General features: G+C 42.8%; 3 protein-coding genes across 6 annotated transcripts in view; all 3 read left to right on the top strand.

Annotated features, from left to right (window-relative positions):
* slc4a11 (solute carrier family 4 member 11) overlaps window positions 1-10,707 on the top strand; it is a 77,001-nt gene extending 66,294 nt beyond the window's left edge. For all 4 annotated transcript variants that reach the window (XM_029493090.1, XM_029493091.1, XM_029493093.1 and 1 more), the window contains 7 exons: window positions 1,618-1,840; window positions 2,233-2,339; window positions 3,947-4,112; window positions 5,232-5,405; window positions 6,425-6,620; window positions 7,514-7,683; window positions 8,589-10,707. In XM_029493090.1, coding sequence (XP_029348950.1) covers window positions 1,618-1,840; window positions 2,233-2,339; window positions 3,947-4,112; window positions 5,232-5,405; window positions 6,425-6,620; window positions 7,514-7,683; window positions 8,589-8,655 — 1,103 coding nt within the window. In that variant the 3' untranslated portion in view covers window positions 8,656-10,707. The remainder of the gene's footprint in view (window positions 1-1,617; window positions 1,841-2,232; window positions 2,340-3,946; window positions 4,113-5,231; window positions 5,406-6,424; window positions 6,621-7,513; window positions 7,684-8,588) is intronic.
* A 2,753-nt stretch (window positions 10,708-13,460) lies between these two features.
* rpia (ribose 5-phosphate isomerase A (ribose 5-phosphate epimerase)) lies at window positions 13,461-19,761 on the top strand. Its single transcript, XM_029494482.1, has 9 exons — window positions 13,461-13,685; window positions 14,068-14,128; window positions 14,352-14,407; window positions 14,768-14,827; window positions 14,984-15,048; window positions 15,133-15,201; window positions 15,392-15,533; window positions 17,447-17,546; window positions 17,774-19,761. The coding sequence occupies exons 1-9, from the start codon at window positions 13,551-13,553 to the stop codon at window positions 17,869-17,871; spliced, it is 786 nt and encodes a 261-aa protein (XP_029350342.1). The 5' UTR covers window positions 13,461-13,550; the 3' UTR covers window positions 17,872-19,761.
* A 1,192-nt stretch (window positions 19,762-20,953) lies between these two features.
* eif2ak3 (eukaryotic translation initiation factor 2-alpha kinase 3) overlaps window positions 20,954-27,080 on the top strand; it is a 28,955-nt gene continuing 22,828 nt past the window's right edge. The window contains exon 1 of the mRNA XM_029493921.1: window positions 20,954-21,473. Within this exon, the coding sequence (XP_029349781.1) occupies window positions 21,163-21,473 (311 nt within the window). The 5' untranslated portion in view covers window positions 20,954-21,162. The remainder of the gene's footprint in view (window positions 21,474-27,080) is intronic.

Genomic DNA, 27,080 nt, shown 5'->3' with positions numbered 1-27,080 from the left:
CAAAAAGGTTAAACTCTTAAAATATTTATTGTATCACAGATCTCAATTCAGAAGGTCATCCTGAATAAAATAAAGGAAATTAAAACATCAAGTCTGTGCCAAACCATTTTTTTTTTAATTGAGCTTGAAAACGTTCTTAAATCACTCACATGATGATATTAAGGATTATCCAAATTAATGATAATCCACATAAAAGAAATTCACCAGGGTCAATTTATTTTGTTTTATTTCATTAAAAAAATAGTTTTGATCATATCAACAGTAAGAAATGGAAACAAAGTTCTACAGACAGAAAAATACATTATACCCTCTTATACTGAGCAGCTGAGACCAAATTACTAAATGAGTTCAGCTCATGTCTGTACTGATTTCATCAATTCAGAATTTTGGACCCATCCTGGAGCTGTTTTACACCACTGCTGGATTTTCTGCCACCGGGTCTTAGTATATCATAAATATTTAACACAATTTCATTTGCAAAAAAATAGAGGTGACGGTGCCAGAATGTAATTTATTTTGAAGGCGATATTGTCCTGTTTAGGAGATTGCCAGTGCAGTGGTTCAATTTTCAGTAGCCATTTGTAAAATACGCTGCTAGTTCATATGCCATTACCATAACATTAATTTATAACACTCTGTTGACTCTCGGCGGCCGGAATATTGTACAGTAACATGAACAAAGACGTCTTGGGTGTATGCTCAGTCTCCTGCACAACTTTGTCTGCCACATAACTTTCTCCTGAATCGATGAAAAGGCCTGTGGAAGGCACCGAAGCAGCCAGTGTCACACTGTCTTTTTTCAAAGTGGAGACAGGAATGATTTTTACCTGTGTGGGCCGAGTTGTGTCCTCCCGTGGGACGCTCGCTGAAGGAGGGGGCGTAAATTATATTGGTTCATACTGTCGTCGTGACGTGTGTGTCAGGGCTGGTTTCATTAAACGCAGTCTGGTCCAGCCTAGGGACAAAATCAAACAGTGAGATGTGTTTAAGGATTCCAATTATTCACCTCCTTTAATATTTATTATTGTGCTTTGCATCACAAATAAGCAAAAGAAGAATTTGCGCCTTGATCCAGTTGATCAGGTTTGAGTGCAAAGTCACAGCTCAGCAGTTTTATCTCATTTTTATGAAGCGCTGCCTGCAAACTTTACAGTCCTTGTCCAAACCATCTCCCCAACCAATATTTTAACTTTATTTAGCATTTCTCCAATTTTTTTTCTCCTTCAACTGCAGCCTAAACACAATTTTTTTGTTGTTGTTGTTGTTTGTTTGGTCGTCTATAATCACAGTCTAACCATTTCTCATGTGGCCTCAGTCTCAATGATGATTTTAACAGGCTGAAGTTTGCTTAGCTGTTTTCCTTTTTTTTTTTTTTTTTTTTTTTTTAAGCTTACATTAGCTTTAAACATTTGCCAAAATATCAAGGAGTTTGGCAAGTATTTTGTATTTAAAAAAGTCAAAAGATCAACATGAATAACTGGATGCTGTGACGGCTCATTCAGTCTTTAATAGTCTCATAGTGGCACTAAAGAAACAGTCAGTAAATCAAAAATAGTTATGTTGTGTTAGGTTGTGTTAATCTTGCAGCCTTAACAGAGGGTTGTGGATGTGGTTCAGTCTTTCACAGATACTACCACGACCCCACGCTGGCTAACAGAAGCGTAGACTTCCGTCAGGGCAGAGACCTGCTGGGTGGAAACAGGAGCGAAGTGGCCGGGTTGGCCCTCAACGCCTTCCCTGAGTCCGTCATCCAGTGCACCCGAGAGCGGCCCGTCCTCTGCCTGCTGCTGATGCTTGGGACGTTATGGATGGGCTACACCCTCTACCAGTTCAAACGGAGGTATGTGTGGCACTGCGGCGCTGCAGCACTCTGGGAGATAAATCATCGGGAGAGACTGAAATCACGCTCAGATGCTGCCGGCCAGGACAAATACTGCTGAGTCGGTCCTTGACTGTAAAGTCTGTGGAGAATGACGGAGCTTGCAGGAACTTTCCTGACCAGCTCTCATGAAGTTTTTTCTGTTGAAGGTTCCCTTTCACTGATTTAATAAGCATTAATATTCTACTTCTGATTGCTGCAGGTAATCAAATCAGCTTCAAAGATGGATTAAATTTTGTAAGCAAAAGGCAGACTAGGGTACTTAGACAGTGTCAGGATTGCAGCCATTGTACTTGTCTTGTCCACAGTAATTGTATTCATCTATTATTTTTCTCTCTCTCGCTCTCTTTCAGTCCTTTCCTGCATGCCAAAGTGAGGGAAGTGCTGTCGGACTGCGCCCTGCCGATCTCAGTGCTCCTCTTCTCCTTCATCGGCTCCTACCTTTTCAGTGACATTGAGCGTTAGTACCACTTGTTGCTTTGCTGAGCAGTTAGTGCATTGCATTTTTCACGTTAATTAAAATTATATCCAAGAGTGTTTCTACTGGCCTGCAGCAAACGTAAACACTAGATAATTTTTGTGTTTCTTTTATTGTTAGGCTAAAGCTGTTAGTGCACTTTTATATGGAGGAAAGGCTCGAGGTGCAAGACTGAAAATGATTTATTTGACTTAATTAACTGTAAAAACTAAAAATGAAGGCAGTTAAAAGTCGGCAAGCAGAGACAGAGACTTTCAAAGATATGAAACTGTGAAAACAGGTTAATAATGACACAGCTATTAGTGTATTATTTATTTTTATTTTGAGTTTTAATCCTTCAGTTTTCTATTAAATATTTGGAAGCACAAACTAGTTAGATGTAAAAAAAATCTTATCTGATTAAAGAAACTTTTCTGTTCACGGACTTTTATGATAACAAAAATCAGGACACATGAACTCAACGACGTGACCACCGTCTAAAAAACATCATCTTAAATTTCACCTCGCTGGATGTTTTTGCGTTGAAATGCATTGTGGGAATTACAGTTGAACTCTCTCCTGTTCTCCTCAAAGAAGCAGATTTTTCTAATTGCTGGTGAATCATTCAGGAGAGTTTTGCATCAACAACAGGCTCCACTTTTACTCACAGAACAATGGACGCCCAAAATAACTCCTCCCCCATCACAACATGACACAACGGGCATATGTTGTGTGTTTTTGTGCAGCCTTTGTTATTAGCTCTTGTGTTTCTGTACTAACTGAGGTGACTGAGGGAGAAAACCAGACATCCACACGTGTCCTAATGTTCATGTGAGAGCTTGTTGTAATGCTCATTTGTCTTTTTGACTGCAAGTTACTTTGGCCCTTTGTTGTGTACTTTGAATTGTAGCCCAGAGGTTGTTTGGAAGCGGCCGAAGGGCTCACACTTATGGCCTGTTTACCTCCAGGACCGCCTCTCTAACTGTGGGGCCTCCCTCGTTTGGTACCTTTATTGTCTTTTTATGTTCCTTAATCAAGGCTAAGGCCAAAACACATTGGACATTTGCAGTTTTTATCCTCTATTGTTTAGCATCATTTTCAGTCTCCATTCATTGTTGCCAAGGCAGCAGCTGTTCTCCGGGGGTCGACACAGACACACAGAGGCGAACGCCAAACCCTCAAGTGAATTTAAATTTAAGTGCCAGGCCCATTTTCTGTTTCTTTGCCTCCTGAGACAATAGGTCATAAGATAATAGGCCCATTATTTTATCGTCACTTCTTCCTAATTTTAACCAACTGCACTTAATTTAACTGCAGTGGAGGGGACACAGCGCTAAATGAGGTATCAGGCGTCTCACAAAAATCCAGCCCCTCTGGTGAAATGATTGTTGGCATGAAAACATGAGTCATCCCGGCGCTTTGAGGGACAGTTGTGTTCGTAAAGATAAAAATCATTGAAGTTTTGGAAGAAGTCCTCCCATAAAGGACTCTTGTCATCAGATGTGATATAGTTGATTAGCTCCGAGCTAAATTAGGCAACAACAACAACAACAACGTCTCTCGACATCTGGGCGTTAAATGAAGCTTGTTTTTTCCTCTTTCACCAACAGTTCCAGTCTTTAAAGTTCACGACCGACCCATTTTCAATGTGGCGCCATTTGAGCGACTGACGGCCATGAACGTGGTCAGCGCCATGGGTCTCGGCTTCCTCCTGGCCCTCCTCATCTTCATTGACCAGAACATCGTGGTCTCGCTGACCAACGCACCGGAGAACAGGTATGGCTCAAAGACAGCCCTTATTTCATCACACATCCCCCCAAATACAATCAGACACCTGAATCTACGGAGGTTTGGGCCTTCAGGGAACCAGTGACCGGATCTTCACCGGTTTGATGAGGAGAGCAGACGAACTGAGTCAGAAACTTGACATCTGAGTCCGGTTGTCACAGCAGGGGAACTCTGAAGATACATCTGAGCCAAAACGCAACGTTAAACTTTTATACTTTTTCACTTTTTCTAGCTTTGCACTCAGCCGACCCCCCCAGACAGACCACCAACCACCCCCACAGTCAAAATCCATTATGATGGAATTTCAGCCTTTATCTCATACATTTGCAGGGCAGAAATTAATTGAATCTAAATGTCTTTTCCCGACAAGGAGGAGCTCACCTGTAGGCAAAACAGCAGCTGTTAAAGAATGAAAACCAAAAGTGTTTATCTGCACAACACTCTTTCACATCGGTTTAAATTCAACTTTTCTGATCTTATTTACTCAAATTGATTTGACCAACGCTGTCACCTTTGCTTAAATAACAGATGCTGAAAAAAAAAAAAGGCTATTTCTGTTCCTGCTTTTCTTTCTCATTTTTTTTGACAACCTATTTTTCTTTCTGTCTTCGTCTGAAATAAGATATTTATTGACTCATTTGGCAGTTTTTCTTGCCGAGCAGGTCTCATATCACACTCATGCTCCCGTTTGGTTTCTCTTTTCTTATTTATTTGTTTGAAATCGTTAAGCAGATATAGACCAAAGAAACTGACTTGTGCAGTCGTAGAGTGAATTACAGTGAGGCGTTGAAGCACAGCAGGACAGTCAGTCTTCACTGCTAAAGAGAACAAACGCTGTTTAAACACAAACAGGTGCACATCACTGATATTACACTGACAGCAGCAGTAACACAAAGGTTTCAAAGTCAGAGTGGCGCCATGATGATGTCATCAAGTGTATTCAGGTTGTGTTGAAGGGCAGCACTAACCTTAGGAAAGTGATGCCCTTTGTGTGTGTTTGTCAGCTCACTTCTAAATACTACCACATGCAAGTTTCCTCTTTGTGCATCCCCTGTGTGAGTTGTTGTGCTGTTGTCGACCGTGTGTGACCGTTTGGTTGCTCCTCAGGTTGCTGAAGGGCACGGCGTATCACTGGGACCTGATGCTCTCCGGGCTCATTAACATCCTGATGTCGGTGCTGGGGTTGCCCTGGATGCACGCCGCCTTCCCTCACTCCACCCTCCATGTGCGCCAGCTGGCTTTCGTGGAGCAGCGCGTGGAGGGGGGGCACCTCTACGAGACGTGAGTTACCCGCCCTCTCACCACCGGCGCTAATCAGGCACTCAATTAAAGGTCGTCTTCGGAGCGTGCGGTGACTGTAATTTTGTGTTGCGGGCTACTGTATCCTGCTTTTCTCTGATTGCATGATTACTGTGTAACCAAGCATTTTCTCTGCAGGGGGGGGTTCTGATGAGATTAGAGGATTGAGTTCATCACTCCGGCCGCACAGATAGGAGCAAAATTATAGTTTGCATATATTCTTGATTCCTTAAGTAGTCAAGTGTTAAATGGGTCATGGGAGACAATCTGCTATATGAGAGCTAATTAGTAAACTATTAAAAGTATCTGCAATTTAATGTTTCAAATTTACACATTTGATAGTCCACGGAAACTTAGCAAAAATCCTCCCTCCTTCTCTTCTTCTTTTACTAATAAAGGACCTTTCAAATGTTTCATTAAAGATGATGAAGCAACAGATGAAACAGATGAAATGGAGACTCAGAACTACGTAAACACCACGAAGGTCTGGAGTCCACAGATCAGAGAGAGAAAGTTCATAAGCCATAACCTTAAAACGTTTGCACATGCTCGTTTCTTATTCTAAGATTAAAATCATTTCCAGAGGCTCGGAGAGAAGAGTCATATTGTGCTTTTGTTTCTTGCTGAAAATGAATTATTAGTCTTGTTGGAAACCACCTGTTGAGTGAATGCTGACTCTTCTCTGGGATTTTCAGTTACACACACAATTTATCATCAAAACAACTGATTTGTTTGACTGGTTAAAAAAAAAAAAAAAAAAAAAGGACGTTGAAACAGCAAACCAAATCCGTCAACAACACAATTCAAAACTTTGTCTTTTCACAACAGCTGAGGAAATTTGCTGAAATTTGAAAATGTGTGACAACGGCGATAAGAAAATCCCAGAAAAAAAGGTTGTCTGCTGCATTGTGTAAAACAATCGCGTTCTGTCCAGTAACCATTCATTTGTGTGTTGTTGTTTTTGTCATTGTCGTCGTCGTTGTGTGTGTGTGTCTCGTCAGTATTGTCCAGGTGAAGGAGACCCGGCTGACATCTCTTGCTGCCAACATCTTCATCGGCGTGTCGGTGCTGCTGCTGCCCGTCCCGCTGCAGTGGATCCCCAAACCAGTCCTGTACGGCCTCTTCCTCTACATCGCCCTCACCTCCATCGATGGAAACCAGATGTGCGACCGCATGGCGCTCCTCCTCAAGGAGCAGGTGAGGAAGTGTGTGTGTGACCATATGTCACAGGGCTCTGCAGATCAAACAGTCGACTGGGTGCTCAGAGCTGGAGGAGCCGTAGTTTTGTTTTAATCTGCTGTGAGGACGGGGCGGGTGGTGAAAGAAGGCAGAGCAGCACTTTGGAGCATCTTTGGAGCATCTTTCCTTTCTTTGTGTTTCTGCCGTGTGTCCGATTTAACCTTCCTCCGTCTCAGCAAAGCAACACTTGCCATCTTCCTCTTGGCTCTACTTGGTAACCTCACGCGTTAGCGCCTCCACATGGCAGCGAGAAGCAACAGCAGGAAGGTGACGCTCAGAGAAATATTCAACAAATGTCATTTTGTGTCTTGCTTTTCTTTAATCAGCCAAAGTTTTCTTCCGTTTCAGCTGCTTTGGCACAACTGAAGTTTATCCTTCGATTCCCAGCCTTCCACTGCAGAGTCCAGATTTGTCGAATCGTGTTTTTGTAATTTCCTGATGAGTCATGTTTCCCAGGTAGTTACCAAACTGTAACCTGCTGCTCAAAGACCTGACAGCAGATCAGTTGGGAACAATTATGCGATATGAGATTGTTTGTCTGCGGCAGGTTTGAAATATGCATTTTTGTATAATAATGGTTTGAAATAAGATCAGCAGCATGCCTCCTGCGTCCCACCTCACACACTGACACAGGAGACCCATCCTGCTATAAATACACTTATTGTTCCTTTAAGAAAGTATCCACTGGCAGAGAAATGGTATTTATGATCTAGTGCACTCCTCAGAGCTGTGTGGGTCGTCCACCTCCCTGAGTCATTTCTCTGAGACTGCAGGAGACTCGAGGACAGCGAGGAGACGAGCCTCGGGGGAGATTGTGCTTTAATCTGTCCTGATCCTCTCACCTCCTGCAGACGTCTTATCCGCCCACCCACTACATCCGCAAAGTGCCCCAAAGGAAGATCCACTACTTCACCTTCCTGCAGATGATGCAGCTGCTGGTGCTGTGCACATTCGGCATGTACCCGATACCATACATGAAGATGATCTTCCCTCTCTTCATGATCCTGCTAATCCCAATCAGGTACCACCGTGGCCGTTGTGTCCCTGTGCATGATTTCCTCAAGTGCTTTAAACCCAGATGACATTTAGAGTAACAAGTGCAGCAGAACGCCTCGTCTCTCCACAAAGTAGCTTCTCATGAAGTAGATGATTATATTTTTTCTTCATTATATTTTTAAAATTCCGTAACAAGGTTAAGTATTTTCTGTCTGGAAACATCTGGCAGTTGAATTGAGATACAGACGTTTGGTGCTGCAGTTCATCAGCTCACTTTCACTAATGTGTGCAAACAGTGGCTGCAGTGCTAACAGCAGATGGCTGCGGTGCATTATATATGATATTTGTATCTTCACAGAATAATTTACTGGGCTCTCCTTGATTTTCATCAGCGCCTCACACTCGTGGGATGTAGTCAATAAATAATGCAGGTCTGCAGATAAAAAAGCGTTAAACTTTAAAGATGAGGAGAAAACTTTGCTGAGAAAGAAGCAGGATTTTCCATTTTTCTTTCTTCTTCAAAAGTTGATCAGATTTAACGCTTTATGGATCAATAATAATGAGCCTTTATATTTGCATAGCTGCCAAGATGCGTTTCTTTTCTTTAGGCTGCCCTCACGTTAACGGCAGGCTGATGAGACAGCACATCACCACCTTCACTCAACATTAAAAGCGTCACAAGGCCGATTTACAGTCGTGCTGCGGAGACTGTTTTCACCCGAAAAACTGTATACAGCATTTTCCCACCCACTCACATTCCTGTAGAAACCAGCTGTACGGCTGATAACCTCCTGGTTCACTGTTGCCGCTCAAAAGGACGCAATCAATCTCACCTGATAAGATCTGACATGTTTTTTCTCCTGTTTTTCTTTCTCGTTCTCAGCCCAACAAGTAACCGTTGACACAAATTCTGTCTTCCTCTGTCTTTAGGAACAACGTGCTTCCTCATATCATTGAGGCCAAATACTTGGACATAATGGACGCCCAACACATGTAGCTACAGATGGAGACGAGCTCTGGAATCACAAAGACGTGTGGAAATTAAGAAATAACAAAAATAGAAACAAAATTAAAAAAAAACATATTTTTCAATGCAAAACTGTACGTAAGCAAAAAGGAGAAATCCCGACTGTTTTGATTTTTGTATCTGATAAGAACATTGTTACAGGTGAAGCACTGGAAATGTGGGAAGTCACGCAAGGAAGAAGTGAGAGGGACGAAAGCTGTGGGAGATTTTTCCAAACGTGGACAGACAAAATCTCTCTGTGGAAAAGTTCTGCTGGGGAAAAAAAAAACAAACTTCAAAACAAAAAAACAGGACTGTCCAGAACTCCCTGTTTCACCTCCGTTTGACCCCGTTCAGTGCCACATACCTCCATGTTCTGCTCTCACCTTCTTTACTTTGTGTAACACTTTACAACACCCTCACTGCAGTGTGTGCGTCTGCGTTTCAACCTGTGGGTAAGTGCTTACAGTACTTAGTAATACTGTGTAAGTAAACACAAACCTGCCAGTGTACATTGTACAGCACTTCCAAAATGCGTAACGGCACAATTTAAGTATGTTTTTGTTTTCGATACTGTGTTTGTACACTGTCATGTGAGTAACTTTTACATACTTACACTGTGTTTGCCAAGTATTTAAATACTTTTCCATTAGTGAGCCAGCCGGAGAAAACGCTGCCTTCAGGCCACAGTAAAGTCCGTCTTGACCTTTTTGTATTTCTGTCATCGTACAGTGTTGAAAACTTTACATTCCTGCACCTTTTAGCTGTGACTCCCTCTTTTTCTATCGAGGACACGTGTGCCCGGACATATTTAGTTTCAAAGTCATTCCAATAAATGTCAGTGTTCATAAAGGAAAGGACAAAAAGGTTGGAGTGTGTGTGTGTGTGTGTGTGTGTGTGTGTGTGCGTGTGCGTGTGCGTGTGCGTGTGCGTGTGCGTGCGCGTGCGCGTGCGCGTGCGCGTGCGCGTGTGTGTGTGTGTCATGGGCACATTGCTAATCTGTCTATTCACCTGTCTTTCCTGCCAGCTCTTTAGAAAAGCTCATTGTTAAGGTGGAATTGAAGTACTCGACTAAATAGAAAACACATTCCACAAATATATATTAAATGTAATTATTTAGAACGACAGCACAAACCAAAACATATATTGAAATCTTTATCAAATTCTGAATATATTAGAATATATTAATAGCAATATACAAAAAAAAAGTATTTTAGGTTAAATTGAGATAGAATATTTATTTATCATAATTTTGAGTTCAAAAGGATATTTGGGTGTTTTCCCCCTTGAACTGGAAGGTGATGTGTAACTTTCTGTTTGCTCCATTACATTCCACAGTCTCATCAGCATCTCACATCTGACTGTCACAGTGTTTACATATCAAAGTCCCTTCATGTCAAAGTCCAACACAGTTCTGGTGTGTTGCTGGTAAAGAGGAGAGACCCGGGGAGGTTAGAAAATAAAATAAGAAAAGAAACATTGGTGTGCTTTGGATTCAACAAATTGCATCCCCCCTCCTCCCTTTTTTTCTTTTCATTTTTCTTTTCGTGAACAAGTGTTCAAAATGAGTTTTAGAATAATCCGGTCTTGTTTTCTATTTAGATGTTATGATTAGATCAATGCTTGCAAACGTTGTCATGTAACAATCCAGGACATCTGGAAAAGGTTATCTTGTTATCTACAATACAAAAAGAAAAAAAAAACATTTCTAAGCACCGGTTTGCTTAAAGCATGTCTTATCTGGGTTTTTGATACGATGTGATGCCAATGGACATGTATCCTACGGAAGAAAAAAAATAAACAGCAAGTCAAACAGTAACTTCTCAATAAACCGAATGCAACGTTCAATATTCAGCAATACTGTGTATAAAACTTTCTAAAAAATTTGGGTTTCCCAGCAAACGGCCAACCCATCAGCGAAGCAGCGACAGGCCGGCTGTGTTTTTAAGACAGCAACTTTTCAGTCCATCCTCATGGTACAAAAAACTGCTCTGTGCTGATTCAATTACTGCACACAAGCACACAAAAAAAGTGGAAAAAAAACAGAGTATAAAGGTTAGCCTGTCAACCGGACATTCACAGTGCCGGAATTTATTACGGTTTAGTTGCTTTCCCAATATCCAAATGGCAGCTCCCTCATGCAGTTCTGTTCAGCTTTGTCTTACAGATGTGAGAAAGATGTCCAATTTAAGCAGATGTCTCACGCCGAGATAGGAAGGCATGGAAGGAAAGCTCGGGAAGCATTTGCATAATCCTTGGACTAAGCCTTAAGACAGCACTGGTGAGAGAAGAGAGATTGTGAGTTATGAAGTAATATGTACAGTTTGCAATGCAAAGTTTAGTTTTTATCAACTATTCCATTATAATCCATGGCAAGGTATTAGTTTCTAACTTTGGTCCAAGTACAGAGGTTAAACCATTCTTCGTAAGTGAAAGTATTGTTGTCGTTCCCTGATATCTTCTCTGTGCTGATGATTTTGGAAGAGCAGAAAACTCTCAGAGGACTTAACGTTGGATTCAGAGTGAAAGGCACACTACTCCGTTTGTGAACCCTAACTCCCTCCTCCTGATTGGATTTGTTTGAAATTGCGTTGTTTTGTTTTCTTGGGTTTCTTTTCCTTTCCTGATTTCATATAGCCTACTTTTTCTAATCATGAATGTAAGATGTGTGGATTTTTATATAGCATACTAATTTAGGTGTCGAACAGAATCTGTAATTTTGTCAAAAAGATCAGCTATATTTGTAAGCTGTAATATGTAAAAATGAGAAAAAAATGGTTATCAAACAAATGTGTTGGTTTACTATAGTATATATATACTGTACACTGAAAAAGAGAGACTATCTCAAGCTGTTTGCCAAATAAAAAGTAGTAGTGATGTAAATATTCATGTTTGTTTCCTCTTATTGTGACTGCGAGAAACTTTGGGGCAAAATATCGAAATTTCTAAAGAGCTCTTACGTCCTTTTTGATGTTTTATAAAATGTAAAGACGCCACACAGTTTCAAAAAGTGTGCAGTGTTGATGTTCAACGTGAGAATCAGATGAAAGTATTTATGTCAGCTCACGCCTGTTTTCATCGTCATCAATCATCTCGTTCCTGATTTAAAACTAAAATCACTAAAAATACTTTTTTTGCTGTATTTTGGTGACATTCTGCTTTTAGGCCCAAGACTGAACATTTTTAAGTTTCATATAATATGTTAGAACTGTATTTTATAACAATAATGACTTTATTTATACAGAACTTTTATTCACAAAATAAAAGGTGAGAGGACCTGAATATAATAAAGATATAAGAGCAGAACAGCATTAATGACAAAAGAAGGATTTTATAGTGAGAAGATGTAATAACTGAATAATAACAGCCACGTTTTACCACATGAGATGTTTCTACATATAACAGTCTCATCTGTGACGCTTCCATTGTAGCAGCTATCAAAACTCAACACATGACAACAACAAATATGAAAATCTGCTTTATATGCTCAGTGAAGTTTCCTGCAACACAAAGACGCCACATTCACATTCACTCATTTGGCACAAGCTTTTATCCAAAGCGACGTCTCAGAAAAGCTAATTGGTGTTTATGAGAATCACTCAGGCACGTACAGGTACATCTTTGTAGTCTGAAGATGAAGCCGTTGTATAATTATTTTCATCTTTATATTCATGTGAAATGGAGCATAAGAATGACGTATTCATGCTCCCCTGAAGATGGAACCGTTCAGGTTTTAATAGCACGATAACTTCTCCTTTGGTGCCACCTTCAGGAAAAACTGAGTGAAAAACATCATGTGACCTTATTCGGTTCACCTTATTAATGCAGGCTAATACAGCTGTCACTGATCTAGATGTGTTGATCAAGATTAGTTGATCCAGATGTGTTGGTCCAGATTAGTTGATCCAGATGTGTTGGTCCAGATTAGTCGGTCCAGATTAGTCGGTCCAGATTAGTTGATCCAGATGTGTTGGTCCAGATTAGTGGATCCAGATGTGTTGGTCCAGATTAGTGGATCCAGATTAGTTGATTCAGATTGGTTGGTCCAGATTAGCTGGCCCAGATTAGCTGGTCCAGATTAGTTGATCCAGATTGGTTGGTCCAGATTAGCTGTACCAGATTAGTTGATCCAGATTGGTTGGTCCAGATGTTTCGGTCCAGATTAGTGGATCCAGATTGGTTGGTCCAGATTAGCTAGTCCAGATTAGCTGGTCCAGATTAGCTGGTCCAGATTAGTTGATCCAGATGTGTTGGTCCAGATTAGCTGGTCCAGATTAGCTGGTCCAGATTAGTTGATCCAGATTAGCTGGTCCAGATTAGTTGATCCAGATTAGTTGATCCAGATTAGCTGGTCCAGATTAGCTGGTCCAGATTAGTTGGTCCAGATTAGCTGGTCCAGATTAGTTGATCCAGATTAGTTGGTCCAGATTAGCTGGTCCAGATTAGTTGATCCAGATGTGTTGGTCCAGATTAGCTGGTCCAGATTAGTTGATCCAGATGTGTTGGTCCAGATTAGCTGGTCCAGATTAGTTGATCCAGATTAGCTGGTTCAGATTAGCTGGTCCAGATTAGTTGATCCAGATTAGCTGGTTCAGATTAGTTGTCACTGTTCAGGGTGGAACTGAACTTTATGTTGTAATTTCATTCCAGAATAAAAATGTCTGGTCTTTACATCTGACCGATGTAAATTTGGGGGGACAAAGTAACAGAAGCACGTGGCGCCCCCCCCCCCCCCCCCTGCACATGCGCAGATGACCGCAGATCTCCAGGCGGATGAACTGAGCCGCATCACTCCCCGATCTGACACCGCGGGCTCCTTCCGCAGCCGGCGGGGAACAGCTTAGGTCCTTCCGCCCGGCTTTCCTGCCTCCTCTGGGGGCCGGGTCATGAGGGCTCGGGGCTGGGCCTCCATCGGTAGACTCTTGGCCGGATCTCAGAGGCTGAGCAGCCGCTCACACGCCGTCATGGCAGAGGAGGCCAAGAAGCTGGCCGCTTACGCCGCCGTCGACAACCACGTCCAGGTGCGGAGCCTCCCTCACCGGCTGCGGGCGGATCGACGCCGCGCTTCGCTAGCTAGCCAAAGTTAGCTCGAATCCCCGCACACATACACGGGAATGTACTGTTAGCTTAGCTTAGCTCGGCTATCTAACCTGCACGCGTTAGGGGGGAATTAGACCGAGTTATGTGTGCTTGTCCCGGGATGGAGATCCAACTTCGTTCGGCATTAAGGAATAAAAATATCTCAGCACCAGGTTATTCTCAGATTTTTGACAACATGCCCCCTTTTTCTCACAAACGGCGGCAGATGTCCGAAGTTGGTCCGATCAGAATGTCCTCTTTCTGTGTAATTTCCTGTCTTCTAAGGCCGATCAGCACTCTGACCTGTTTCTGATGTTTCTCCAGAACAACCAGGTCGTTGGAGTTGGCAGCGGCTCCACCATCGTCTATGCTGTGGACAGACTGGGTGAGGAAAACCCTGCAGACCTCCTGGGACACTTTATCTGTCTTCTTCAGGTGCACACACAACATTTGTTTAGGGAAAGACAAACAAACTAACTTCATTTCACTTCACACAGACAAGAGTGCATCTTAGATCCAATAAAAAAGCAAATGTGCCACAAACAGCTTTTCTGGTGAAGCAGGAGCAGCAGTGCAGATTTCTCTGTTAAGATGTTTGTCTGTTGCAGCGGAGAGAGTTCGTCAGGAGAAGCTGAACATCATCTGTGTGCCAACGTCCTTCCAGGTTGGTTCACAGTTGTGTAGTGTGATGAGACATCGGCTGCTGCTGTATCTGTACTAAAGACCGACATGAATGTTGAACAACCTCCTCTAACTGTGGCTTTAAATGCAATGTGTTGCTTCACAACAACTTCTGTTTCCCTAAAAATGCACCGATGCAATAAACAATGTGTTCGTTTTAAGAAGATGCAGTAACATTTTAGATTTCTGTCATAAATTAGAGTCTTCAGCAAAAGAAAAATGAGACAGTGTATGAAAAGACGATGACAATGTGCAGTACATGTAATTTAAATGAAAGTTAAGAGTTTCCCTGGCTTCCTGTGTCACTCCTGCTGTTTTAGCGGCTCTGCTTTCCCTCCCACAGGCTCGTCAGCTGATTCTGCAGCACGGCCTCACACTGTCAGATCTGGACAGGCACCCAGAGGTATGATGAGCCTGCTGCAAATGAATCTGAAAGCTGTGGAAATGAGAAAGGGGCCACATTATGTTGGAGCTCAAAACCTTGTCAGCTTCAGTTGGAGCGTTGTAGAAAAAGGGATCTAAATGCTTTTGTTTTTGTTTTTCCCGTCCTACCACACAGCTGGACGTGGCAATTGACGGCGCTGACGAGGTGGATGCAGACCTGACCTTGATCAAAGGTGGAGGGTGAGTACAGCTCAGCACAGACGGTGGAGCCGCAGCTGTAGCTCCTCCGACATCCATCTCAAACTTCCTCTCTCCGTCTCTCAGCGGCTGCCTGACTCAGGAGAAGATTGTCGCCGGCTGTGCTAAACATTTCGTCGTCATTGCCGACTTCAGGTTTGTATTTGTTTTTTTACTGAATGTCTCAGGAGGTTTTTCACAGCTCTGATTAAGAATCAAATCTATGTTTTAGCTGGCGTAGAATTTGCATTAATTGCATCTCGGTATTAATCTGCGTTTTTGTGTCGAACTTTGTGTGTCCAGATTTGGTTCTTATTCTCTTTTGTATTCTGGTCTGTCTTCTCAGGAAAGACTCCAAGGCCCTGGGCCAGCAGTGGAAAAAGGGAGTTCCTATTGAAGTGATCCCCATGGCGTACGTCCCCGTCTCCAGGACGATTGCCAAATGCTTTGGAGGGGAGGCCAAGTTACGGATGGCTGTCAGTAAAGCAGTAAGTGGAGTCTTGGCTCAGCTGCTGTAGGCACCTCTTCTCTTTAGCTGCTCTCCTTTTCTGTTGCTGTCAGATTTCCCCGCAGTGGTCCAGGCCGAAAAACCCTTTGATGGTCTTAGAGGGAGAGAGCGTTCACCTTCCTCAGAGCAGCTAAACCAGCAAAAATGAGCTTCATATTCAGAGTCTGCCTCATGAAATGTTTCACACTGCATGCTGACTCCACTTCTTTATGTGGAGATAATAAAATCTCACTTCTCAGTTGAAGGTGAAATCGTAGATAAAAGGATCTTCAGTTCAGAAGTCATGAGCCCTGTTGAGTCTTCGCAGACTAATTGGACCAGATTGTTGACCAAATCATTCCAAACCTAACAAGGTTTTTCCACAGATGAGGTTAAAATTGCCCCATTTTCATCTATATCAGGAGGATTTTTTTTAAATCATGTGCACATACACATGCATGTGGATAAACACTGCTGCTCATGACAGAGTGTGTGCAGGGAGTGGGGGGATATATGAAGGCCTGTGAAGTCCTCTGAGCCCAGTTGTTCGTGTCTGTGTGAGTGACAGTCTGGCCTTATTAATCAGGTTTGTCTCGCTGATCCCTGACAGACCTCTGCGGGCTTTCAGAAGTGTGCCCCACAAGTGGCCTCTTGGCGCCTCACTGATACTGAAGTGTGCTGAGTGGGACAGACCCGGTGCAGGATTTGAAATACTTTAGAAAATCAGTCACACAAATGGATGGAGGGAAATGGATTCACCTCATTTCACACAGTTTGTGTTGATGAGAAACGCAGACTGTAAAAGGAAGTTCAGCTCGTTTATGAGAAAACTCCACAGGGCAACTTTAAACGAAGGCTCATGACAGCAGTCAAACAGGACAGTTTGCAGTGAAAACGGAGGGCAACACACCCCCACACATGGACTGCATCGGCCTCATTAACAGCCCAAAGAGTCCAGCTTTAATGATTCACCTCCTACTCGGTTCCTTTGAATGAGCAACATCCACCAGGAGACGCGAGTGTGTGTTTATTTTTGTGGCTGTTTGTGTGTTAACAGCTCATTTTGACTGTTGAGCCTGTAAACAGGTTGTGTACTGAAGAGTGGACTGGTCTCAGTTCGTTTACCCAGGATGCCTTGATGACTCACAACCGCACATTTCTGATCAGCCTCTCAAAGACTTCAGGGTTGTCAAAACCTCCCTCCTTTTGTCCTGACTCTAATCTTTAATTATCACTATCAGCTCAGTACAAACAAGCTTTTAAAACACGATGTTGTTTGACTGAGAGGAGTTTACTTTTCTGCTGCATACACACACAAAGATCCTGTGGCTGCATGTCGCTGTCAAACCTAAACTCTGTAGCTGTGGTGTCTCAGGTTTAACAGCACTGTGCTGGGCAGGTGACTGTGTTTTTACCATGTCTGGGCTCAGAAAGGCATGACAGCACCAGAAATAATAATAATAATACACTTCCTATTGCCTGTTTCGACAGAGATGGCTTCCAGAAGCCGAGTCCAGCTCTGCAGCTGGTCCTTTGTCCTCATCTGTAACACAGACGTGTTGGAGATGATCGTTAAAATGCAAAAAAAAAAATTGGTGAATGAAGTTATACCTTTTTCAGAATATCTGTTTTTCTTATAAATATCCTCCAAAAATGAATTCAGAGAAACAGATGTGTATTATTACTGCTTGAACATTGTGACAACACCATGATAACACTAAGAACTGTGATGGCTTTGGCCGATGTCATCATAATATTTCATCTCCAATCACAGCGAGAGCGAAAATTCCATACTGACGCTCGTTTCTAACACATTTGTGTGTCGTGAACTTTGCAGGCAGCCATCTGGAGTAATAACAGGAAGTTGTGAATGATGTTACAAAGTGTCTGGAATTGTGTCTGTCTGACTCTCAGGGTCCTGTGGTGACTGACAACAGCAACTTCATCCTGGACTGGAAATTCGAGCACGCTCACAAGTGGAAGGAGGTCAACACCGCGATCAAGATGATTCCAGGTGAGAAGCCCACACACGGCGGCTCTTGGTGTATAAAGTCGAGTGCAGTTTGGATGAAGGTGTTTAATCTTGTGCCAACACTTTGTCATCACACGGAGCATCATGGAAACAGGAAGTTAAGGGGTGAAACCAGCGACGCAGAGAAAGACCTCAGGAGATGTTTTGTGTCTAGATGGCAGTTAGGATTCGACTACAGCACACCTACTCTCTTTGCTCGTCTTCCTCAGGTGTGGTGGAGACGGGGCTTTTTGTTGGCATGGCTGAGCGGGCCTACTTTGGGATGGAAGATGGAAGCGTGCAGGTCCGGGATCCTCCGGTCAACTGAGCCATAATCACCATCACCCCTCTTCTGGAACGACCTCATGTCTCCCACAAGTGCCGCCTCGGTGATCTACGGCCCGGTGTAGGTTTGGACCGAACAAACCTGTAGCTGGGAAGTTTTCAAACGTCTCACCATCAGATACATTTTTTTTCCCCATCCTGAAGGTGGTGCTTCTGATTCTTTTAAAGTGCCTGATGAGTAAAATCAAATCGTGATGTCCTGTTAGTTTGTTTTCAACCATCACAGCTCAGTTTGGTTGCCTGGGCTCTTCCTGTAATTACTGTGTTTGACTGAATGTCTGCAGCGCTGTGGGCCTCAACCAGCGTGCTGAATTACTGCAGTTCTGTAGACGGAAACTAAGGTGTGCCTTGAGATTATAATTTAAATTGTATTAAAAGAAATCACTCTATTAAAGCTGCATTTGAAAAGCCAATAATCAGCATCAAACTATTATCAGGTGCCAGTCAAGTCGAGCGGGAAGGCTCCTGGCGTTATAGGATGTAGACGTGCTGATCTGCCCTGAAGTCTTTCAGATTAATGGAACCTCAGAAGGGTGGAATAATGTCAACAACATAAAGAAGTTACTTAAAAAAAAGAAATAATTTATCTAATTAATATGCTCTAAAAATTAATGAGATCATCAACAACTTAATGAAACCCTGTGGTGCAAGCTCAAAGCTTCCATTATGTGGCTGTTGTGTTAAAACACAAGTGACATTGTCTGGATTAACAGTGTAACACGTTTCCCTGGTGTGGAGGCGAAGACATGTCAACACAGGGCTTTTAAAAAGTCATGTTGTCGCTCAGTTTGGCACAAAGTGTTTCATCTCACACACTTTAGCTTCGTCCTTGTTGAAGTGACGTCAGTGCAGATTAGACTGGTATGAAATGTGCCCATCCATTTCAGACAGTTCCGACCACTTTCCTTGCCCCGCTCTCTGTGAGCAGAGCCTGCTCGTCCGGGTTCATAGCAGCTCAAACGTAACTATCCCTGGATTTTCAGTTGTAGTGTATAAATGCCACTGCTTCAGCTCTGAGTGAAGACAGCTGGAGAAATGTTTGTGGTTTCCTCTGTTACAACAGGACTTCCTGCAGTCGTTCTCCTGCACAGTCAAAAAAGTCAAAATACATGTGCATGTACCTCCACCTGTTGTGTTTGTGCCTGTAAATGACCTGCATGACTGTCTTCTATTTCTTACACAAGCTGCCCGGTCTCAGGAAGTCTTGTCTCATAAACTTCAACCTTTGTAGCATAGATATGAACTTAAAAGGCCAGAAGTACATTTTGTGTGCCTTTGTCGTTATCTCAGTTAGTCAAATCAATTGCTTGTGTAGCTGGTCATGTTGTTTATTTCCAAAGATTTCCAACTTCTCATAAGTAATCAAAAGCTACTTTTACAGATCAGGCATCTGTTTGGAAATAAGTGATAGCTCGTCATTTTGCTCTTCGGGAGACTGCTCATATCTAAATGAAATGCAGCTGTTCACTTAACCTTCTCGTTTTTGTATGTACAGCAAGTAGAGACTCAGGAGAACATCAGGGCTGGGAAATTGAATGCAAACATACTAATTCAGTTTTCTGCCACATTTTTCCTACACACCACAGTTACTGGGTACAAGCAGTCAGATTCTATTCTAGTCTAACGCTCCTCTTTTGAACCAACTGGAAGTGACTGAATTTTGGGATGTGTAACCCCGAGAGGCCTGTAGACACACTGAAAGTTAACAGAACTGAGAATATGTGGCCCAGTTTTGGTAAAATAGTTTTCACACCATCTTGGATGTTTCCACCAGCATTTCTTCTTTCTCTCTTAACCAGTTGACTGTGAATTGATTTTTGCTTTGAGGGTACTATTTTCTCTGATCTAATAAAGGACCAAAATCATACCTGTACGTCGTCTTGTTTTATTTCTAATAGCGCACTCTTGTCTCGTGTTTATAAGATGATGTGGTGGAGACAATATACAATAACAGCAACAAATTGTTATTTGTAAAAACAGACCAAAAGTTTGATATTTGTCTGGTTTGAATGAAAAGGTTCCAAAACATGAACTGGTTTGAGCTTCACAATCGTTATTTGTTGCTTTGCTTGGTCTCTTATCGTGTTTGATCCTCAGACCAAACAAGCCGTGACATCTTGGCTCTTAATAATTTAGCTTTCATTTTTCCAGTCGTCCATTACTCAGCAAACAGTTTGGATATTAATTTCTAGTTATTTTGACAACCCAGGTGTGTTTTGTGTTTTGACTTTACGGCCACTCGGAGGCGCTAGAGAAGCAGCCTGTTTCAGGATGACCTCATATACCATCCAAAAGTCCGCAGCACCCCCAACGCCCCGTGATGCGTTCACAGTACCCGCCATCTAATGCATATTCATTAAAACTTTAAGTCGGGAAATTTTAAAACTCGGTCGTTGACACGAAGTTTTAAATAAAATAAAAAAAATATTTTTTTTTTAAGTCTGCAGATATTGACAGCGTCACTGTTTATCTGGCAGCTGGTATAAAAAAAACCAAAAACAATAACTCGTGATCAGGAACAGGAACTCTTTCTGTCTCACTTCAGCCACGTTGATACTTTCATGTCGGATGTCTTGACAACTACTCATGAGCGGCAGGCCAACTATCCAATCACGTGCTTACATTCAGACAGCGAGGCCACCTTCTGACCAATGGCGTTGAGACTCTTCGGAGTCGCCTCTCCTATTGGACAGACCTCGGCTCGGCCCACCAATCACATGTTCGCCATGGTATTCGGCGTCGGGGATTTTTTTTGCGTCAGCTTCCGCCCCAGTTGTGTGGCAGCCATCAGCGCGCCTGCGTGGTTTTGACTGACAGCGGATAAACCAATGAGAAGCTCTGTTTGGGGGGGCGGGCCCGTTTGGAGTCCGCCTCTTTGAATGACACACGCCTGACACAATCTCACTCTGCTTAGTATGGAGTCCGCCTGATTGACAGCCGGAACATCCAATGAGAAACGGGGAAATTAATTTTTAACGAACGTCGCGATTTTGCTGACCAATCCCGGTGTAGAAACAAGGCGGGGCTTAGCGTTACCAAGGCAAGTCCGAGTGAAGTATAAAGGGAATAACATGGTGTCCCAGCGGCTGTTTATGTTTACTTAGAGAACAGCTTCCAAAGGGCGTTTTTCAGACACACGACGACTTTTACTGCAAGTTCCGCAGTTGGTTTTGCACTTTGAGTTTTGTTGCTTTTTTTCCCATTATTTTATGTTAAGATTTACAAGGCCAGTGGCATGTAAATCTCATATTTCACTAATGTGCCAGTCTTACAAATGGAAAGGGGGCTTCACTTTGGAAACGTGAGCATTTCCCTGGTGCTCCTGCTGTTGCTGAAAGCGCTGATCGGATTCGGGACTTCCCAGGCACAGGGCTCCGCCATCGGGAGGGAGCCGCGGTCCGTCCCCCGGAGTACAGGCTCGACCTCGGCCGACGATGGTGACAGAGTCGCGATGAAGCGGGGCTTGGAGAACCTGGGCGCCCCGGTCATTGGAGCGGACGTTACCGTGGAGGACGACGACAACGGGTCGGCCGGAGACTCCGAGGAAACGTACGGAGAAAGTAACGGAAACGTCCGACCGACCAGGTGACTGTCTTTATATTCAACAAAAACCGCCAAGTGTTCAGACGTCTGTCCGGTAAACTGTCGGACACGGTTAGCTTCACGCGTGTTTTCAGAACCTGTAAACTGTGATTCACCTGTTTCCCGACTTTTTAACGGAAAAACATCAGTTTGAATGCAGTTAGCTAAAATGTCGCAGTCAACGGTTGTTTAGTTAGCTAAGGTGAGCTGTCGTGTATCCCTCCGCCTTAGCGCCGCGCTCAAAACTTGTTGTGGACTCCCAGTGCGTTTAAAAACACATTTTAAAGCGTGTATCTCATGTGTTAACCCTCTAAAGTCTTCATTCATCCAAGTGAAAGAAATGTTAACAGGTAGAGCAAACTGTCAAGAGCACAGCACGGAGAAAAACACGGCGCTGATGCGCGACTTTCACTTCCTGTCCGATAATGGGCGTAGTGGGATCTGAGCAAAAGTTTTCATGCTAATTTCTAAAAAACGGCAAACATCGAGGCACATCGGTTTGACAAGAGACTGTCCCCCTCTGAAACATTTCTGTTGCTTGTTCTGCACAGAAGAGATTGTTGGAAAGTTTGTTTTTTTTTTTTTTTTTCCCCTGCTCGGGCACGCCGACGCTTAAATCCTTTAACTTCATCGAGCGGAAAGTTTGCTGCTGTTTTCAGTTTCTGCGGTGCAGAAGAGAGAAATGAGATGAGCTGACAGGATGTTGCACTGAGAACACGTTTCTGTTGGATATTGGTGTGATCCGTTCACCTGTTCATCCTCCAAACTCTGATTGTGTGCAGTGGGGTGAATATTAATTTAAATATTAAATATGCTCTCATCACCTGATAGAGGAGACACCTCCATCACCATCATCATCGTCATCTTCCTCATCCTCAAATCTCCCTGTCAGCAGACTGGCTCCTCATGAGCAGACGACAGCAAAGTTTGAATGAATCTGAAAATTACTGCCAATCCATCAGAAGGAGGAGTAGAAATGTCTTTTGTTATTTAAAGTTGAGGCTCTGCTGAACAAGGCTAAAGATCTCACACTTAAACTGGAGCGTTTGACCTCATGTGTTCTGATGTTCGAGTCTGTCCTTATTCAGACCAGGCAGAAGTTGTTAGTGGGCTTGTTTTGTGTAACATAAACCTTATTGTACATATGCCGGTTTGTCTTTGGGACACAATTTCAGTTTTCATCGTATGACATGTTACCCTGCTGAGAAAATCCCCAGGAAGCTGCTTGTCACTTGTTTACTGCTTTGCACATATTGCAGGTTTACCAAACCCTGTTAGACGTACTGCTGCTGCCCAAAGTGAGGAGCAGTTCTTGGCGCAGTGGGTAGGGCATTGATTTTGTCTTCCTTGGTAAACAGTAGGTTTGACGCCCACCTTAGATGTTTGGCGCAGTGTGTTCTTCACAATGTTCCTTCTATGCCATGTTTGGTTTTTTTTACCAGAAGCATTACTTAGACTTTAGATTCTGACACAACTGTCTGAATCCTCCTTATTTCAGCGCCTTGTTGAAGCATACATGGTTACCCACTAAATTATTCTCTGTGTGCTTTTCAACAGGGAGATGGAGCAAAATTATTCAGAAATTTGAAAGCATTCTTTGTCAAACCTTTATGGAGGTATTTGTTTTTGTAATAATTAAATTTGATACACTGCACTGCACCAACTTGGTAATAAGAATGCAACACATTTCCCATGCGCTGTCAATCTTTTTCATTTTGGAGTTCATTGTAAAGCTTTATGACAACCCCATAAGCATCACATTATTTATTTGAGATGAAATAAAAACGCGGTTTTGTCACCACAGGGAGCCACTGAGCACACTGTGCAGTCACCCCCTGACTGCTCAAGTTAAGAGGAATTGGTGTGATTAGTTACTACGTGTTGTTTTGCTGAGAAAGAATGTCTTCATGTAATCTTTAAGAAGTAAACTCACCACTACATAGACAGGCAAAAAGTGGCTTGCAGTTCAAACCAAGTGCACCACTGAGGACACAAACTTAATCAAGATAAGAGTGGTGGTGAACTAACATTGGTGTGTGGAGAACACATGGTGCAGGACTTCAATGAAGATAAGGCTCCTGTCTGTCATGGCCAGTACAGTATCAAGAAAAAATCGAAAGCAATTAGTGTAGCAGTTTGCTCTGATAGGAGCGGGCTATTCCCCTGCCAGACACCTCAGCTGCTGCAGGAAAACTCCTGAGCGTTCATCCTGCTGCTGGTCACACCCTGCCACTGCTCTGTCTGCCTGCACCCACTCCTGTACACCATCTCTACCAGTGCCTGTCACTTTCTGCTGCGTTTTCACTTCTCACTTTGTCACAGACTGTATTTTCTCTCTTCCATTTTCCGTTTCTGTCTGGTCCCCTCTTACAGTCTGAGTTATGTTGTATCAGCCACTTTTTAGGATACGTATATACATCAGTATATACATTATTACAAGTTGTAAGGATTCCTTTCATTTGTTTGATTTAATACATCACATTTAAAATGCCGAACACAGAAAAAGCTCATCTTTATACTTGTCTATGCCTGTGCTTTAACTCAAATAGTGTTATTTCTGACACATTCCAAAATGCCGCCACACAAGCTGGAAACCCACACACTGTTGACAAGATAAAGAATTACCTAAGTAGCTTGTGAGGCAGATAAAACAACGAACAGGTGAATTATTCATTTAAAACAACAGAGATGTATAAAAGATGATGCAGATTTTTCATTAATTAATAAATAACATAATGAACTTGAAGGCTTTCTCCTCTTCTAGTGTTTAAATCCTGTTAGTCCTACAATCAAACCAAGTCTGTCTCCCAGTTCAGGTCTGTCTCTTTGTTGTACTCATTGTATTAAGCTCCCTTGCCTTCACACATACACATCGCTTTTTCATGTTGCCCCCAGAGTATATAGTCTACTCCACGCTCTGTTTCCACCCATCTGTCAAGAGAACTGTTGTTGAACTTCACAAATGTCACCAGAAATGCTGCAAAATTTGGGCCAGTTTGAACAAAAAGACTTCCTAAATGTCAGAAAGCCCATTTACAATGAAAGGAAACATGCCTGCCAAGTTGTTGCTGTGAATCACCTAGGCAGTACAACTTACATCAGGGAGTACTGCAAACAAACAACACAGTGCTTTGTGTTGATTATGGGGAATTTACACAAGTATGACAGTGAGCTTGGACCTTAACTCGGAAAAATGGAGAAGAAATTTATTTGTGACGTCTTTTTGGCGAGTGTCTCCAGCATGAATTAGATCTACTGTAAACATGTCACCACTTCCTTGCTGCTGCAGACCAGGTCTTTTGGTAAGTGCTGCCCCGTGATAACTTCAATGTTAACACGCCCTCAATAACAAATATACATATAAATGATTCTGACCTTGTTCTGACACCTATTTCACTTTTGAAGGGTTTATTTATTTCACTATTTAATTAGATGTACAATCCCCTTGAGATGCAGCGTTTTATTTTCAACTGCGTCCTGAAATAAAAAAAAATAAAAAATAAAAAAATTAGATGAACCCACATTTAGACCAAATAAATGAGTACATAAATAAAAATGATAGAAGATTAAACAACCTAACAACACGGTAACATCTACAAGGCCATGCATTTAAGGGCTCTCCCACACCTACAACATCATGTTGCAGTATAATTTGTCATAAATGAATGAATAAGAAAAATTTTTTAAAATGGCCTGACAACATTATATCAAGAGATAGTCTACATATAAACAACAAATGAAGACAAGTATGAGGCTCCCGGTAACTTGAGTGCTTTGTGGGCAGGAAAATAAATGTTAGAGTCTGGATCTGGTTTTTAAGTTAATGAGCCTCCACTGAAACCTTCTTTTTCTTCCAAACTAAATTTTGGAGTGGAGCACTTCAAACACAAATCCTTGAAAACATTTCATGCGGACAGTTTGAAAACTAGTCAATGCTCAGATGTCAACATTTCTTTGGTTTCTGTCAGATGCCGTTTTTTTTTTTCTCTTTACTCTCGTTCCTCCTTCACCCTTGTATCCTGTAAACTATAAATAATCTAGATGTTAGCTTTGATCCGTCCTTCAGTTGGCGGCATGAGACACTGTCATGTTGGCTGATGGTTGCCACCTCTCTTTAAATGCTGCCATCTACGTGTTACAAACTCTGCTGTACACACCTGGTGTTTACATGTGTGTCTAAGTGTGTGAATCATGCATGTGATGGCACTGCAAGGTTTGATGTCTCCGCCAGTGAGTCCTCCTCTGTTGAGCCCTCCAGCACCTTTGGGATCACCTGGAGGTGAGAGTAGAGAGGACAGCAGCTTTGTTTGAATCTGCCACTCAACTCCACCCCATCCCCCCCCCATCACCCCCCACCCCCGCCCCCCCAGGCCCTGTAGGGGCAACAGCTCTTCTGGGCCGCCGTCCTCGCCGGCTGGCTCCCACCAGCCTACTGCTTAGCAACAGCCAATCGGCCAAGGCGGGCAACTTCTCGGCCAATTGTGTTGGAGAGATGGGCTAGTGCTCAGAATTTGAGTTGGCCGCATGGGCCTGGCTATAGTTAGGTAAAGGAGGAGGAGGAGACTATGTCTTTTTTCTTTTTTTTGGGGAGGGGAAAGATCATTTCCTTGTTGTTTTTTTTCCTCCCTACTTTGTTTCAGTAGTCTGCTCTCTGTAACCAGGGAGATGCTGTGGGTTTTATTAATAGAAACTGTCCCCAAATAACAGGTCAAGATGAAGTTGATTGAAGTTTTAAATGAGCTGGTGGATCCAAGTTCTTTGAACTCAGTGTGTGTATGGTGGACATCACAGAGGTCTAAATGTATAAGTGACCAGACTCTTTAAACGAGCTTATATAATCAGTTTTATCCTATTTCATCCTCTTTGTCTTTTCCTTATGTAACAGTTTTTATCCATGTCTGCAGATTTCTCTTTTTAAGTCTTATTTCATTGCTTTGTGTAATAATATTTAAGTTATTATTTATTGTAAAGCAGTTAATGGAACACCTAAGAGTTGTGATGACCTTAAGTGACTTTCTCCGCACTTGACAAACACTGTCTGACTCATTTGGCAAAGTGTTTGCAGGTTGTTTCATAACATTGTGTAGTGACAGAAATAGTAACAAGCTCTCTGTGATCGCAAAACACTATTGTTCCTCAGTGATTATTAGTAAGTGTGAATTTATTAGGTCAGTGTCTATTTTGGTAATTCGGCAGGACCCTTCCTGCAGCACTGCAGTATGGGTGGGGCAGAGGCAAAAAGGTGGGATACTCTGAGAATGGGAGAAAGGGAGGGAGGGGAGGCTGACAACGAGGAGTTAGATGGTAGTTAGCAGGACCATGCTGTCTTGTTTTCACTCTGGATGGCTCCTCACTGCTTAGCAACAACGAATCAGGCCCTTGGATCTGAGCTACAGTCCAGCCAATCAGCTGTTAGGAGCGTGGCGCCATAGAGTTTGGATTTTACCACATGTGAGCTGATACGGGTTGGAGAGGAGAGCGCACTTATGCAGGAGATGAGAGGGAGAGAGGGAGGGAGGGTGATGGCAATGGCAATGCTTTTAAATGATGTGTTTTAATGCTCTTTTTTTAAAGCCACACCTTTTGCTCTCTGCTGCGGAGGTCTGCTGC

This window comes from Echeneis naucrates, chromosome 22, assembly GCF_900963305.1.
Source record: "Echeneis naucrates chromosome 22, fEcheNa1.1, whole genome shotgun sequence".
In the NCBI taxonomy this organism is placed as follows: domain Eukaryota; kingdom Metazoa; phylum Chordata; class Actinopteri; order Carangiformes; family Echeneidae; genus Echeneis; species Echeneis naucrates.
Note: the sequence above shows the minus strand (reverse complement) of the source record. Positions and strands in the feature narration are given on the sequence as shown.

Excerpts from the sequence above, each read along its gene's own strand:
- rpia (XM_029494482.1), top strand. The coding sequence starts at position 13,551 with ATGAGGGCTCGGGGCTGGGCCTCCATCGGTAGACTCTTGGCCGGATCT. Across the intron at positions 13,686-14,067 it reads CCGTCGACAACCACGTCCAG|AACAACCAGGTCGTTGGAGT; the intron begins GTGCGGAGCCTC and ends ATGTTTCTCCAG. Across the intron at positions 14,129-14,351 it reads CTATGCTGTGGACAGACTGG|CGGAGAGAGTTCGTCAGGAG; the intron begins GTGAGGAAAACC and ends TGTCTGTTGCAG.